We start from the raw sequence: 15640 nt of genomic DNA, 5'->3' as shown, positions 1-15640 counted from the left end.
ATGTCTTCTCTGAGAGTAGCATTATCTTACATATCCGTTGGGATACAATATGGGATGCTAATGTGGGAAAATTACCTTCCTGGAAATAGAATCATGGTTAATCGTGGTAAATATTCTGTGTCTTAAGAGGATCATGGGAAATATCCAGTTTGTGAAGAATTGCAATGGATAATGCTGTCAGTGACAGTATTACAAACATGCCATTTTTGTAGGTAACATAACACATTTTGTGGTAACATAATCATGTTAAATCAGGTTTATAAACAACAACAACAACAACAACACCAACAATGATTTATAAAGATAGATAGATCATGGTACATATCCTCTGTGGGAATAAAATAATGGTACATCCTGCTTGAGAACAACATCCTGGCATAAGTATTGCTTCAGTATATATCCAGCTCTATAAATGGATGCAGTGTAAATGCTTTGTAAAAGTTGTGTAAATCACTCTGGATAAGAGCATCTGCTAAATGATTATAATATAATGTAATCTCACTCTCCAAATGGGAACATGGCAAATACCTTTCTGTGTATAAACCTAACCTTCAACCATAAATAACTAATTTAATATCCACTACCATATTTCACCCTGGGTTTGACGTACTATTCAACATAAGTGCCCTTCTTCTGGCAAACCTACTGGTGGTGTGAGTGGTCAAAAAGTTAAATTTTGGTCTAATCAGACCGTCTTCCCTGTTTGCAATCATTAAGCATTGGAACTTTGATTGGAAACAAGATCATTAGCACCACTAATGAAATATGATCTCTTTCATGCCAATGTCCATATTTTCCAGTAACGTTAAGTCCCAAATACTTAAATTCTTTTTGATATTTCAGGATGGAATCTGGTGAGTCCATTATACTAGCTCACAGTAACTATCAAATCCAGACATCATACATCTCTGCAATGCATTGGCATCTCTGGTTCATTTCGGCATTAGTACTGTGCAAGCTTAGCATTTTCAACATGCAAAATACTTCAGTTAGGGATGGACCAGTCACTTGAACAAGGTATGCAACTTGAAGCAGCCTAAGAAATTATGCCTTATCAATATAAATACTTGGTGCAAAAATGCCAGCAGTAAACTGAAACTAATTACATTTTCACTCACATATTATACATTCCCATTCTCCTCCATTTTATAACCACCCAGACCAACTACCAGCAATTCCACAGTTTCAAGTGTCCTCCTTTGGGGAGCCATTGCATTTATACCATGATACATACCTTGTAGTTCTCCTCACTGAAGAAAATGGCTCTACAGGAAAAATGCAGCTCAAAAAGTCAATTCACTACGCTTTGCCTAAAGAAATACAGCAAATTAATGGAAACAGCTAATATATATTAAATCTTATGCTGGCCATTCATGTTTGCAAAACCACCCATGCTGACAATCTAAAACTGAAAATAGAAAAAAGCACTAGTATGCTGCAGTGTAAGGCATGTCTGCACATATACAGATAATAGCCCTTATTGCTTGGCTTTTATCTTTGCTGAATTCCACCTCATGGTGTGAAAATGGGAAAGAAAAGATAGCAAAGAAGCAAAGCGCAGAACTACAGGTCCCAGAAGGCTCTATACTCACTTTGTGCCAGCAACTAACCTCACAGAGAAAATGCTTAAAAAGAGCCCTCAGTCCCTTCGACATGCAGAGCAGCAGTTACTTGGGCAGAATCTTAGTTACCCCCAAATCCCCCTTGGCCTCTTTCTAAAAACTTCCGTTTTTCATTTGCCAGCTACCAAACCACCTCGTAGCCTTCTTATATCAAACTGCCCAAGCTAAGCAAGGCTGGGCTTTGTTAGTATTTGGATGGAAGACCTCCTGGGAAAACTCCTCTCTCTGGGACAAATTAAAAACTCGACTGCACTGATGGAGCACTTTGGTGTAGAAGCTACCATTGTTCAGATGAGATAATAAACTGAGGTCCTGGCTCAGTGTGATTGTTAAGATTCTCCTTGAACTTCCCAGACTGCTTTATGGGAATTTTGCACTACTGTCAACATCTGGTTACCCAACCACCCCTCTGCATCTGATCGGAGACATGACTCCTCATATTCTCAACAAACGTCCCTGGGTTGTCACCACAAATGTCACTGTGTCAAATTGGTTGACACTCCTGGTTACAGTAAGTAACGGTAAATAAAATAAAATGTGCCTGAAATGACATGAAGGTAAGTGTAAGAAATTCTGCACCTTGATATGTCTTAGTATGCCTTTATACTCAAAGACTGGACTGCGAGAGTGGCCCAAGTGGAGAGTGACAAAGACACAATGTCCCAGTCTCCCCTGAATCCTCCAGGAGGTCCTATCCCACGCCCCCATTGTGAGCACCCTCCAGCATCTGGCAATGAACTGGCTGGCTGGAAGAACAAAAACCTTGACTACTACAGGTTTCTAATCAGCGGCTGATTGCTCATGGCTTCTTGCTGACACAAACAGCGATCGATAGAGCTAAATAACAACCACTGCTCTCGGGGGGCGATAAGGATGGGTTTCTCAATCAATATTTACCTCGCTGTAGACATTTTAACTGCTGCTTGATATTAATTTAGTCCTGTGGGGAAAATATCTGGAAGTATTTTTTTTTAAACTCAAATGAAGGATTTATTTTTTTATGTTGTAGCCTAACCAGAGTCACTTGTTTTCCATTCTCCCATTCAACCAGGCAATAGCCAGGGGTCTTAAGAACACAGATCATTGAAGAGAGAACACACTTTCTGCAGTGCACTCCCGTTGATATACCTTTTAAGCTGTCAGTAGTCAAAAAGCAGGAAATGCTTCCCTTAATGCGTAGCACTTCCCTTGAAATTGTGTATCCTTATGATTTCTCTTGATTTTATGTTGGTAAAACAGGCTAGCTATCAGGTCATCTTTTTTATATAGAGACTTCGTACCCAACGTGGGACTGAGCATGTCCAATTCCTTCCCCAATTTGGAATGGCCAAGACATCTGCAACCTTAGGTTTTGGAGAATATAAACACCCATGGTTCTCCCCTGAAACAGGTGGTATCACCAGCTGCTCATTTTCACACCGCAGAGTACAGCTAAGCTTGCACAGAGCGGAGTCGGAGAAAGACCTTTCATATGAGGCTTTAGCACTTAGTCCACAAGCACCCGATGGACCAGGAGGGGTTGCTCAATAGAAATGAACGCAGACCAACTGAACCCTCCCATACCCTGATGCAATCGCTAGATGCATGTCCACAGCCAGCATTGACACTGTCCGGATTTGATCCCAGGCCGTGAGACTCATCCATCCATGGTGCCTTTAACCGAATGCGCCATCCAGCTGCCCTAGGTCATGTAATTCTATAACATTTATGAATTGCAAGTTAACTCTTGTCATTTAGCACTTGGTAGGGACTGAGGAGCAAACCATTCAGTTCAGATGATACCAGTGTAGAGACAGTGTGATGTGTGGGTAATGATGTAATAGCCTGTCCAAATATAGAGCCCCCTGTCCCCAAGTCTACCCTTGAGCCCTCGCACATGCCAATGCACATTCTCACTTGAATGAGGGAGGGTTTGGTGTTGTCCCCCATATGTAATTTTCCGTCGTTTGTGATCTTGACACCGCCCTTGATGCGCCCAGTGCACCCTTCCCTTAAGTCTGCATTTTCGGACACTTTGGTGAACAGAATTGCACATAATTATTTGCAGCATGTGACTTTCCAGAAGAAAAAAAAATTACGATCACGAATCAACATTAAAAATGAATTCCCTTGATTTCAAAGAATCCGTAAAATAAAATAAAATTTAAAAAATTCAAAAACGTCATTGCTTCTTAAAATTAGAAAGATGTTTTGATTGCAAAACTTAGCCCAAATGTGACCATAAATATACATACTTGTAGTTAAATTTTTTTAATGAAATGGATGGGGAGAAAACCATATCTAGTTGTCTAACTCTAGAGCACATGTGTCAAACTCAAGGCCCGCGGGCCAGATGTGGCCCGCCACGGCATTTTATGTGGCCCGCGAGTGCTTAATTGGTTTTAAAATCTGTCTTAAAATAGGTCTATGCTGCTTTAAAGCGTGCATTGACCATAAACTACATTTCCCACAATGCATGGTGATTGTTACCCGCGAAGTGACGGCATCCCGCCACTAGATCGCAGGTGTTCAATTAATGCTACAAGTGAAATTGAGAATATCCGCAATTGACCCCGAAATGTCCAGGAAGAGAAAGATTGATGCAGATGGAAGGCAGTTTCAAGAAAGATGGGAAGGCGAATACATGTTTGTGCTTCAAGGAGAAAAACCGGTATGTCTTTTGTGTTATGAGGCGGTGTCGGTCGTCAAAGAGTACAATCTACGTCGACACTTTGACACCAAACACGGAGCCAAGTATGCCAAAGTTAGCCTTCATGAAAAACAACAAATTGTCAAAGAACTAAAAGGCAAACTGCGATCGCAGCAGAATTTGTTCACCAAAGCCACAACCAAAAACGATGCAGCAGTGAAAGCTAGCTTTATGGTGGCTGAAGAAATCGCCCGCGCTTCAAAGTCTTTTTCAGAGGGTGCGTTTTTGAAGCAGTGCATGCTGAAGGTGTGTGAGCAGGTGTGCCCCGACCAGATACAGACTTTTAAAAATGTCAGTTTGTCAAGAAACACCATTGCGGACCGAGTCAAGGAGCTAGCAGCAAACCTGTCAACACAGCTGGCCGAAGAGTCACGCAGTTACACCGCTTTTTCATTAGCGGTTGATGAAAGTACAGACAACACGGATATGGCACAGCTATCCATTTTTATTAGAGGCGTGAAGTCGGACCTCTCTGTCACCGAGGAGCTCTTGGATGTAGCTGCCATGCATGGGACCACAACGGGACGGGACATTTATGATGCGGTGGAGAAGTCCGTAAGTAAAACTGGATTGCCCTGGGAAAAGTTGGTGGGATTAACTACAGATGGTGCGCCTGCAATGTGTGGAGGAAAAGCGGGCTTGGTTGGACTAATGAAGGAGAAAATGCAAAAAAGTAACTGTCACACGCCTCTGATAACGTATCATTGCATTATCCATCAAGAAGCTTTGTGTGGAAAGGTGCTGGGGATGGATGATATAATGACCACGGTCATGAAAACAGTGAACTTCATTCGGGCGCGTGGCCTGAATCACCGCCAGTTCCAGCTGTTCTTGCAGGAGATGGGCTCGGAGTACGGAGACGTGCCGTACCATACAGAAGTGAGGTGGCTGAGTAGGAGCAAAATCCTCAAACGATTTTTTGAGCTTAGGGAAGATATTGCTCTTTTCATGCAGAGTAAAGGAAAACCCTTGTCCGAACTGTCAGATCCAAACTGGCTGTGTGATTTTGCTATGTTATGTGACATAACTGAGCATCTCGCCCAACTGAATCAGAAGCTGCAGGGACGCAAACAAGTCATCACGCAGATGTCCGACATGATCACATGTTTCCAGCGTAAACTTGACCTATGGAAGTGGCAAGTGGAACAGGACAATCTTGCCCACTTTTCTGTTTGTCAGAGCATCTCAGCCTCAGTTCCCGATGCTTTTTCATGTGCCCGGTTGGCTACCAAACTGAGCCGGTTAATGAATGAGTTTGATCGGCGCTTCTCTGACTTCAAAGCACAGCACTCGGGCTTTGCCATCTTTGCCAGTCCTTTCACCACCGACGTCAGCAGTGCACCCCATCACCTTCAGCTGGAGTTAATCGAGCTTCAAAGCGACAGTGGCCTGAGAGCAAAGTTCCAGGATGCTGCAATTGAGGACTTTTACCGTCTACTGCCCCCTGGTGTGATGCCACAGCTTCGACTTCATGCTGCCCGTGTTCTGTCTATGTTTGGGAGCACCTATCTGTGCGAACAGATGTTTTCAATAATGAATCTGAACAAAACCAAGCACAGATCACGCATCACTGATGACAACCTCCACGCTGTTTTACGGATTGCCACAGCACAAGAGCTAAAACCAGACATTGACACACTGGCCAAAGGAAAACGGTGTCAGACATCTGGCCAGAAAACACATTGGTAAGTATTTTTAAAAACCTAATTAAAATATGATAAAATGTATTTCAACCAAAAATAAGAATAGTTAAACTGAGTGCAATTTAGTGATTGTTCTTGCATTTTGTTTTGTGTTTGTTGTTTTCAGAACATGATCAATGGATGAGGATGGTGGAGGGGATCCACTTGGTGTGTTCAAGGACAGGGAGCATATCCTCATCATTTTCAACTCCTAGTTGTGAACTGAGACAACCCTATTTTATTATTTTGAGTTTATTACATATACTGCTTTTTGTGTAGTAATGTATTTGTTGTTTACAGGTTTATGCAGACAAATGTTTACTCCTGCAAGGCTGTGTGCAGCCATTTGTTTTTGTAAAATGCTACATCTGTCACACATGTTCTTAGCAGCTCACTATAGTTGGTTGTACGTTATTCTGACCCTCTCGACTGTGACAAAAATTTTTTGAAGAAAGTTAATGTCTTAACTTGTGTTTTAATATTTTTCTGTGAATAGTTTGATCATTGGATTTATGTTATAGTAACAGAGCAACAAGCAAACACTTTTTTTTACATCTATGCAAATGCATATGTAATATTTGTAACTTTAAGTAATAAATACAGAAAGTTATTTAACAATATATTACGGAGTAGTTACATTTATTTTACATTATATTTGGTGACATTTAGTTACATTTATACTGTCTTACAGTTACATCTGGCCCTTTGAGGGCAACCATTATGCTGATGTGGCCCTCGGTAAAAATGAGTTTGACACCCCTGCTCTAGAGGATACAGACGTCGACTCCGGTTGCTGGGTCGTCTCTGAGCGTATTCAACGTTCTCTCATCTGATTCGTGTTGAACTCCGGGTAAAAGGTCACACGACCACATCGTGACGTTTTTCAGGTGGTACTCGTCACTAGCCAGCTAGCAAAAGCTGCTAACTGCAGCACGAAAGTACCATGAAGTTGTAGCCAGCTTTAATTTAAGTTTTAGGCATCAACAACCTGTTAACGAATGGGAGGAATTTATTAATTATTATTTCCTTAATTTTGCTTATGACGACTTTGTATGTATTAACGTTAGCTAACATTAATCAAGTTGGTAAGCGAACTCATATAGCTAGCTAGCTAACTTGGATTAGTGGGGTCCATAGTAGTGTCACGTTAGCTAGCTAGCTAGCTAAGTTACCTGCATTGCATAGTTAGTCTAAACTAGTTCGTGATCTTGTTCGGTAGATTCGTACACTATTGCTCTGTTGTGACTAGTGATTAGTTTGTTAATGCTATCTAGTTAATACGATCTTGTTAACGGGAGGTAACTAACGTTGTCAATTTTGGTTTATTTTAATAAGCTCGCTTTCTGTTGCTGCCTTAGTAACCAGCTAGCTAGCATTAGCTAGCCAACTTTCACACGGTTATCTGCCACAGTCAGCAATTTGTTAACCACCTAAACCAAAGCAAGTTAGCATTAGCAAAGCGAAATGGTCGTTGGCACTGGCCAGTGAGTGGCGATCCTTGGATTTGTTTGTTTGCTAGCTAGGTAAGCTAGCTAGCGCTAGCTAATATTTATTTTAAATCTGCAAGTTTGTAATTTAAGTGTGTGGGGTAACTAGTCATTGGCAGTCTTGTTAACGATAACAACAAGGCAGCTAGGTTGACGGTGCTAAAACTATGTAAGTGAGAGATAGCGATCTGTTTGTCAAGTTAAGCATGTATGTGGTCGGCTTGTTGAACTGGAACGTCCTCTGACTTATTTATCCGTAGACCACTTTATTCATGCGGAGTCAGTTACAGAGACCCAAGTTAACGTCAGCCGAGGTTGCGTAAACTGAGTTAGAAAGGTAGCAGACAGAATGTCGTCTTTTTCTGAATCTGCTCTGGAGAAAAAGTTGTCTGAACTTAGCAACTCTCAGCAAAGCGTCCAGACGCTGTCGCTGTGGATTATTCATCATCGAAAACATTCTTCTCCTATTGTGCATGTATGGCACCGAGAACTGAAAAAAGGTATGTGACCTGAACCAAGAAAGTAACTTATCCTGTGTGCTAGTTAATGGTAGCTAGCTAGGTAGCTAAGTATTTGTATACACGGTGGGTCACGAATCCCCTCTGCGACTGCTGTTTAAGTCTAGTTGTGAAACGTCGACATAACACGACTTTTAGCTCCCCTGTGCATAATCGATAACACGGTTAAACGCGGCTTTAGTACATCAAGGTTGGGATGTCTGACATGGGTTTAGTCTGTTTACTTTACGTTAGTTGTTATTGGCAGTTATAATTCGTTTTGTGTCAAGTTGATGCATTCACTGTGTTTCAGCCAAAACTAGCAGGAAGCTGACTTTCCTGCACCTTGCTAACGACGTGATCCAGAACAGCAAGAGAAAAGGGCCAGAGTTCACTCGGGATTTTGAGTCTGTCCTCCTTGATGCATGTTCTCATGTCGCAAGGTAGGTAGGCGTTTGTGCTGTGCCGCAAGATGTTGATGTTTTCCTCTTGCATTAACATTTCTCAGCTCAGTTAAACGTGGCATGGCTTCCTGCATTCCAATAAGATATGAAACAGTAAGACAGTAACAACATTGGTGTCAGATAGGCAAATAAGAGAAGTTGCATTGTTGTTTTCTACACTACTTGCCTAAATAACCGTAAACAACCATGCATAGGCGAGTTAGTGTAACTTTCTCTTTGGGCAACAGGACATCTTTACAGTTTCAGTGTATGCATGTGCAGATTTGTGTCATTTGAGCGCGACAATAAGATGTTCGTATCTCAGACTTTTTATGTCAATCCCTGGGCCCCTGGTAGGTAGCCATTTCCGTGTTTCCCATAGCGCATTGCAAAGCGATGCATATGAGATGTTTATTAAATGCACGATGGGAATCGTTACAGTGCAAAACCGGAGGACTTTTTTGTCAAGGCACACATTTAAAAAAATGCTTCTATATATAACTTACAAAATTAATCCAACCGTATTTGGCATAGATTGCTACCGCAAAATACAACGCATGATATCAACACACAGATTGAGAGGGGAATTTTTCCTTTAGTCATTGTGAACTGAAACTCGCCGGCTTGGTGTACCGAGGGTAAGATCTCTCGCTTTTTGAACTGTAACTGTAAGAAGGGCTGGACCCCAGATTCTGACTGCCGCCAGACCGATTTGTTTTGTCCCACAGAGAAGGGGACGAGGGCAGCAGAAAGCACATCGAGAGGCTGCTGCATATCTGGAAGGAGCGTGCAGTGTACCGGCCGGACTTCATCCATGCGCTGAAGCTGGCCATCGAGGACTCAAACAGCCCCAAGCGCAAGCCTGCCCCTGGTCAGTAGAGCCCCTGTAACATTGTGTCTACCGAGGCTGCTGGCAACATGTTTCCAGTGTAACTGGCATTGTATTTTCAGTGGGTTGTGTCATTTCACAACTGCGGGGTAAAATCAATATGAACTGCAAAATTTATGTAATGTCAGTGCAGGAATTTATATGTTGCCAGTTTTGTGATGCTGTAATCTATCAGATTTGATTTTCTTTTAGGCCTTTTCCCCCTTTGATATTGCCAAAGTAGGAAGTATGGTTTTTTTTCTCCTTTGTGAAGGTTATTAGTATCAACAAAGACAGTAGTACAAGATTAAACATCCTCCAATTTCAGCACAATTTTCAAGAATTTGGGAGTGGGAATATTTTTTGGGGAGTTTTTTTAGAAGCTGTTTACAAGTCCTCCAAAACATTTTTTTGTGATTAACCCCTTAATTTGCACCTGCCCATACTCGGCCCGGAGTGGGTTTATTCCATTCTTTTTACAGTGAAAACTGTAAGGTGTTTTGGGCCTCTGTTCTTAACCAGCACAACCCTATTATTTAGCGTTTACTTGCCAGTACTTATAAGCTCAGCTTGTAAGTGCTTGGCTTGCAGTTTGCTTTCTGTTCTGTACTCACCACTGTAAATTATTTTAACAGTCCATTTTTGGCTCAGCCGATCCTCCTAAACCATTATCATGTTTTATTTAGGCCTATTTGAATGTTTTACTAGTGCATCCTGCATTTCATGTGGAAAAACTAAACCAACCCAGCTGATGAGTTCAGCATGGTTTTTGTGACAGAATAAGACAGAACCTTCTGTTTAAATGTGCAGTGTACTGTATTTTTGGCACCATTTTGGTTATTTCTGCACAGTTGCTTTACTCTTCTCATACCAGCATACCATACTGTTGCCCTGTAGGCATATGGGTAATATGAAGGAGTGTTTTTACAGGCTGTGTTTAAGTACAACTGTTGCCATTGGTTATTTGTCGCCTGGGCAACCAAAGCAGTTGACCGTTCCCATGATGGTGTGTGGTGTTCAATCCTCCCTGGAAGTGCGAGCACAATGCATTATGGGGACGCCGCAAGGAAAACCACCCGTCAAATTGGGGGCCTCATTATGTGAAAGAAATCCAGAGAAAAACTTGCAGTTAGCCTATAGGATAGGCGTTTTTTTTCTTTTCAGCAGTGGACGTTTGCTTTACATCTGAAAAAAATCAATAAAACTTGTAAAATTGCATGACCCCCTCACAGGGCTATATGCAAAAAAAATTTTTTTTTAATCCGAGGAGCACATGGGCACTAAGGAGCAATCTAGCACCTCCCAATTAGTGCTCCTAAATAATTTTTCCAGTTGGCACACCTCAGTTTCAGGAGCAAATGCTCCTGAAATGGGAGCGCTGTAGAGCCCTGCCTCGGAGTATTTAGCTTGGTCGGCTTGACGCATGACAGGAAGCCTGGTATGGAATCCAGCCTGTGCCACCACCGGCCACAGGCAACACCCCCCCCGCCCCCCCCCCCCCCCACCCTCCCGGTCAGTCGAGCCCTCACAGTCTGCCTGCTCTGCCCTGCTCACCGGTACGTCTCTTTGTAGTAGTGTAGATTTAGATTCAGTGTAGTTTTGTTTACCGAACGGATGCTGATACTGCACTCCTTTATTGGAAAGGAAAGGGTTAAATTGACCTTGTCAGAATTCACCCAAATCTTGTATGACTTGCAGAAGAGAAAAAAGCCACCAAGCGCGCCCACCAAAAGGTGCAGGAGGAAGAGGAGGAAGAGGACGATGACGACTACAGGGGGCACTACTCTCCAACGGACACCGACACAACGGTCCCGCTGTTGGTGAGCTCTCATTCTGTCCTCCTTTCCCCCCACGGCTGCCAGGAGCAGGCTGCACTTCCACCCTCTCGCCAGTAGATGTCAGAGCGGTCTTATTTTCTCCTCGTTATATCGCTGAACGGTAATCATGTAGAAAAATCACAAGCGCATGGTCCATTTGGGGCAGTATTTTCTCCTTCCTCAGTGTGCCAAACCTTTCACAGACACAGGGCCCCGAAGCTGGTAGTTAAACATGCTGCCCGGACTAATATATCTTGAAAAAAGGCCGTCACATTACCTCTAAAGACCCCAAGCAGTGACTCTTTATGTTTCGTTTTACAGCCTAGCATAAAATGCAAACTATGTGATCCATAGTTTTTTTTCCCTCTTGACTGCAAAATAAAACAATGTGATATTGCTCCGAAATCCGACATTGAGCCAGCTAAGGGGAATCTATTTTGTGCACTGCCTAATTTGCATGGATCTGCACTTGCACTTGATTCTGATGCATTGTCAGCGAAAGTTGCTCCTTGTTAATTTTTTGTGTAGGAACGTAGGCTTGACTTTGCATGGATAGACTCGACTGAACGCGGACAGGCTCAGCTTAATATGGATAGACTCAGCTTAAAGTGGATAGGCTCAGCTTAATATGGATAGACTCAGCTTAAAGTAGATAGGCTCAGCTTAATGTGGATAGACTCAGCTTAAAGTGGATAGGCTCAGCTTGAAGTGGCCCCAGCCCAGCTAGGTTTCAGCCCCAATAAGCCAACAAAGGGGACGCTGGCACAGTTATGGGGCTGGATACCAGGCCACCGAGTGCATCAGTGGGGGGGCCCCAGGCTGCTCCTGGCAGGACTCCTGAACCCCCTTGTCTTGTGTGCCCCCCCCCCCCCCCAGACGGAGGAGCTGGTGAAAGCCCTGCAGGACCTGGAGAGCGCTGCCTCGGGGGACGCCTCCGTCCGCCAGAAGATCGCCTCCCTGCCGCAGGAGGTGCAGGACGTGTCCCTGCTGGAGAAGATCACGGGTGAGAGTGGAAGGGGGGCTGCGTGCCCGCAGAGGTTCCGTCCTGAAGTCATTTCCCCCTGCTGCAGACTTTCAATTTTCACGTTTTTTGTTAGTTGTTTTTTTTTTTTTTTTAAATTGAGAGACATAACCCTTGTTGCACGCAGTGAAAAATTGCATTGTAAATATTTTGTATTCTGAAAATGGTTTTACCCACTTTAGCAGCGAAATTCGTCCTCCGTTATCAATTGATTTTTTTTGAGCCGGCTGTAAAAACGGCTTTTTATTGACACGGCAGATTTTAACGTAGCGTAGGTGTTTGCGTCGAGGACGAATGACGGCACGTCCTGTTGTTGCGTCGGCATGGCGACCCGCGGTTTCTGCCCCGAGCGCGTCTTGCCTGCGCGATGCCCGTTGCTTACGCGGTGAGCGTGTGTCTGCGCACAGATAAGGAGGCCGCGGACAAGCTGTCCAAGACGGTGGACGAAGCCTGCCTCCTGCTGGCCGAGTACAACGGGCGCCTGGCCGCCGAGCTGGAGGACCGGCGGCAGCTGGCCCGCATGCTGACCGAGTACATCCACAGCCAGAAGGAGGCGCTGTCTCACAGAGAGAAGAAGCTGGAGGCAAGGGTTGCTTCTACTAGTGCCTAGTGCATCATGTTTAGCATTTATTCTCTATGATAGCTGTTGTATTTGTAAATTTTTTTTAAAATATATAAATGTGTGTGTGTGTGTGTATATATATTTAGTTATTTATTTATTTTGCTGGAAGGCAGTGCCCTTGGGATCTAGGCAGGGCACATCCCTGATGTCAGTGGTTCTCAGACTCTGTACTGGGCACTCCTGTATATGCTGGCTTTTGTTATTTTGTTACAGCCAATCCCTTGCTCAGTTAAGGTTCTTGAACACACGTTTAATTTCATTCATTATTTTTTCCTTAAACCTGTTAACACAATGCAGGTTTGGCTCAATATCATTTTACTCTGTCTTTGAATTCATGGTTATCTGCTAAATGGTTAGTTTTAATGGCGACGTGTCTACTCTTTCTCCAGTCAGGAGCCTATTGTTTCACCTGTCTTTAATTTGATCAGTAATTTGTTTTTATCTCTTTATGTAATTGCGTGCAATATAGCTCAATGTGAATATGGGACTTCTACGCTTCTTGGCATGCATAGCAGTTTTGGACATGTGGCGTAAGAGGGTAAATAATCCCTGACACATTGAAAAGCTTCTAATAAAAAAATAATAATAATAAGATTTAACAGTTTGTTAAAATTCTGGGATTGCAATTGTGGTTGGAATGAAAACCAGCTTAAACAGGGTCTCCAGGACTAAGTTCAGTTCTAAGTTTGAGAACCACTGGCTGAAGCTGTGTACGGACTTCAGTCTGCTGGGGATAGGAGCTGTATTCTCTTTGTAGCCGAGCCATCGGTCTGTGGGGTTAGGGTCAGGGTGGGGTTCAGGGTCATGGGTCATGGGTCATGGGTCAAGGTCAGGCCAGGCAGTGAAAGTCAGCCGCACTCCGTTGCGTTCCAGGAGTTCAAGCAGAAGCTGGCCCGGGTGACGCAGGTGCGCAGGGAGCTCAAGTCGCACATCCAGAGCCTGCCGGACCTGTCGCTCCTGCCCAGTGTGACGGGGGGCCTGGCCCCGCTGCCCTCGGCCGGGGACCTCTTCTCCACGGACTGAGCCCCGCCCCCAAAGCGAGGCCACACCTCCCCCCGCCCCGCAAAAGCGAGGCCACACCTCCCCCCGCCCCGCAAAAGCGAGGCCACACCTCCCCCCGCCCCGCAAAAGCGAGGCCCCTTCCCCACCAGCGACCGCTTTCGCTTCCCGCTAGACTACCGAGGCGGATCCGGGATGAGAAACGACCCCGGCTGCCGCTGCCCCAGAGCCTGACTACCTTCAGCAGCTGGGGAATGAGCTTTTTAAAAAAAAAAAAAATAAATAAATAAAAAAAATATGTTTTTCACACACACACACACACACTAAAAGACTGGTACATTTCTGCCTCCAGCTAAAAAGGGAAGCGGTTTGTTAAGTTAGACTTCAGTTTACAAAAATTTTGTAAGTTTTTCTTTCTTAATTTTTTTTGAATTATTTTTTGTGGGTTAGATGTTCTGGTAGCCTGGATTTTAGATTCACCATTTAGGTTTTGAAGAGACGAGCACAAGGCCTTTGACTCTTGCTTCTTTTAGCACCGTCTTTTTTTTCCCGCTACGTGACAGACTTGTTTGGGCGATTTCTCGCTTGATTGCTTTGGGTTTGACCAGCCTGAATTTTGAGGAAGTACTTTAAAAACACTTTTCCTCAGACCTGAGACATACTAAATTTGATGAGTAAGTATCAAGGGTACTTACCTGATTCCCAGCGTTTCTCTTGCTTAGAGCCTTATTTTACCGATGCTATTCGTCCATCGCTATTGAATTCTCGGTGGATTAAATGCAAAGGGCCTGACCTAACCTGAAAGGGGGCCGCAGTCACACTGGAAGAGGGGTAATCACACTCACTGATCGTTTCTCACTGAATTTTAATGCTCCTTTTGAATATCTGAAGTAAATAAATTTCAAACATGACCTATTCTTTCCTCCAAGTTTGTATTGTGGGGAATATAATTATGCTGAGGTTAATTAGTGTGGTTAATGGCTTTTTTTTTTTTTTTTTTTTAATAAAAAAAAAAGTTTTTTTATTTACTTAAGGAATCTGATAATCTTCAGGTATATACAGAACCTCAAATTCCCCGTTTGTGTTTTCATTCTATCCTGTAATTGTGGACATTTTGCCTGACAACTTTTGAACCTGGTGCTAGTAATAAATTCATTCTCAAAAGATGTAATTGATTGTGCCAGCTTTCACAGTAGTTTCAAATGTTAGCGTTACTACGCTGTTGTCATATGTACACTATTGGCCCACTGTACATTATGTTCATATAAAATAACCCTTTTGGCTTAAAAACAATGAGAAGACCACTGGGTGAGCAGTTACTGCAGCCTTTGAATAGTGCTTGATGAGAGAGAACTCTGCTGGTGAGGCAGCATCCACAGGTGGATGGGTTGGGGGGCACAGACACGTCTGGACCTGATTCCGGATCGAAACCTCCGGGCTAATAGGTCTGTGTGAATAATATTTCTTTTGGGAGCGCTTTGAGTTCTCAAATGATAATGCGTTACCAGAATCTCCACTGCGGCACAAACATGTTATTCTAGATTTTTTTTTTTTTTTTTCTCCATGTACCGAAAACGTATCGGCTGGGCTTTGAAAACAGAAAGCGGAAGGAAAGCGACGGAGCAGATGTGTGGACACGGCGTCCCTTTTATGGGAACAAAAATGTCCTCGCGTTCTTTTCCCACCTCGGATTTGGCCACAGTTGAATGACTGGGAAGACATTTTAGAGAAATGGCAGACATTTTAATATGTGCCCAAATTGACCCTTTCCTTGAGAATCAACTGAGTTAATGCTTTGGAATGTCTGCTAGTTTGGGGGAACAAGGAAAGAAAAGGCTGAATACGGCCAAATATACTGTCTTGGGAGCATCAGGAATTTTGTGTATGGAAAAA

The 15640-nt window shown here is 43.4% G+C and overlaps 2 protein-coding genes across 2 annotated transcripts; both read left to right on the top strand.

Moving 5' to 3' along the window:
• The first annotated feature begins 3919 nt into the window (after window positions 1–3919).
• On the top strand, window positions 3920–6757 carry LOC118211414 (general transcription factor II-I repeat domain-containing protein 2-like). Its single transcript, XM_035388608.1, has 2 exons — window positions 3920–5996; window positions 6121–6757. Coding segments are annotated over exons 1-2 (1860 nt in total). The 5' UTR covers window positions 3920–4137; the 3' UTR covers window positions 6122–6757.
• Window positions 6758–6873: 116 nt separating this feature from the next.
• Window positions 6874–14026, top strand: LOC118211415 (regulation of nuclear pre-mRNA domain-containing protein 1B-like). Its single transcript, XM_035388609.1, has 7 exons — window positions 6874–7980; window positions 8291–8420; window positions 9149–9291; window positions 10987–11108; window positions 11982–12108; window positions 12534–12709; window positions 13622–14026. Exons 1-7 carry the CDS (start codon window positions 7830–7832, stop codon window positions 13769–13771), a joined length of 999 nt encoding a protein of 332 aa, XP_035244500.1. The 5' UTR covers window positions 6874–7829; the 3' UTR covers window positions 13772–14026.
• Window positions 14027–15640: the final 1614 nt, after the last annotated feature.

The sequence above is a fragment of the Anguilla anguilla genome, chromosome 13 (genome assembly GCF_013347855.1).
Source record: "Anguilla anguilla isolate fAngAng1 chromosome 13, fAngAng1.pri, whole genome shotgun sequence".
Classification (NCBI taxonomy): domain Eukaryota; kingdom Metazoa; phylum Chordata; class Actinopteri; order Anguilliformes; family Anguillidae; genus Anguilla; species Anguilla anguilla.
The sequence above is the reverse complement of the archived record's forward strand: the minus strand, read 5'-3'. Positions and strand labels throughout refer to the sequence as shown.

Bases quoted from the DNA above. Each gene is read 5' to 3' on its own strand.
- LOC118211414 (XM_035388608.1), top strand. From the start codon at position 4,138: ATGCTACAAGTGAAATTGAGAATATCCGCAATTGACCCCGAAATGTCC.
- LOC118211415 (XM_035388609.1), top strand. From the start codon at position 7,830: ATGTCGTCTTTTTCTGAATCTGCTCTGGAGAAAAAGTTGTCTGAACTT. The intron at 9,292-10,986 runs GTCAGTAGAGCC...TATGACTTGCAG, and splicing joins CAAGCGCAAGCCTGCCCCTG to AAGAGAAAAAAGCCACCAAG. The intron at 12,109-12,533 runs GTGAGAGTGGAA...GTCTGCGCACAG, and splicing joins CCTGCTGGAGAAGATCACGG to ATAAGGAGGCCGCGGACAAG.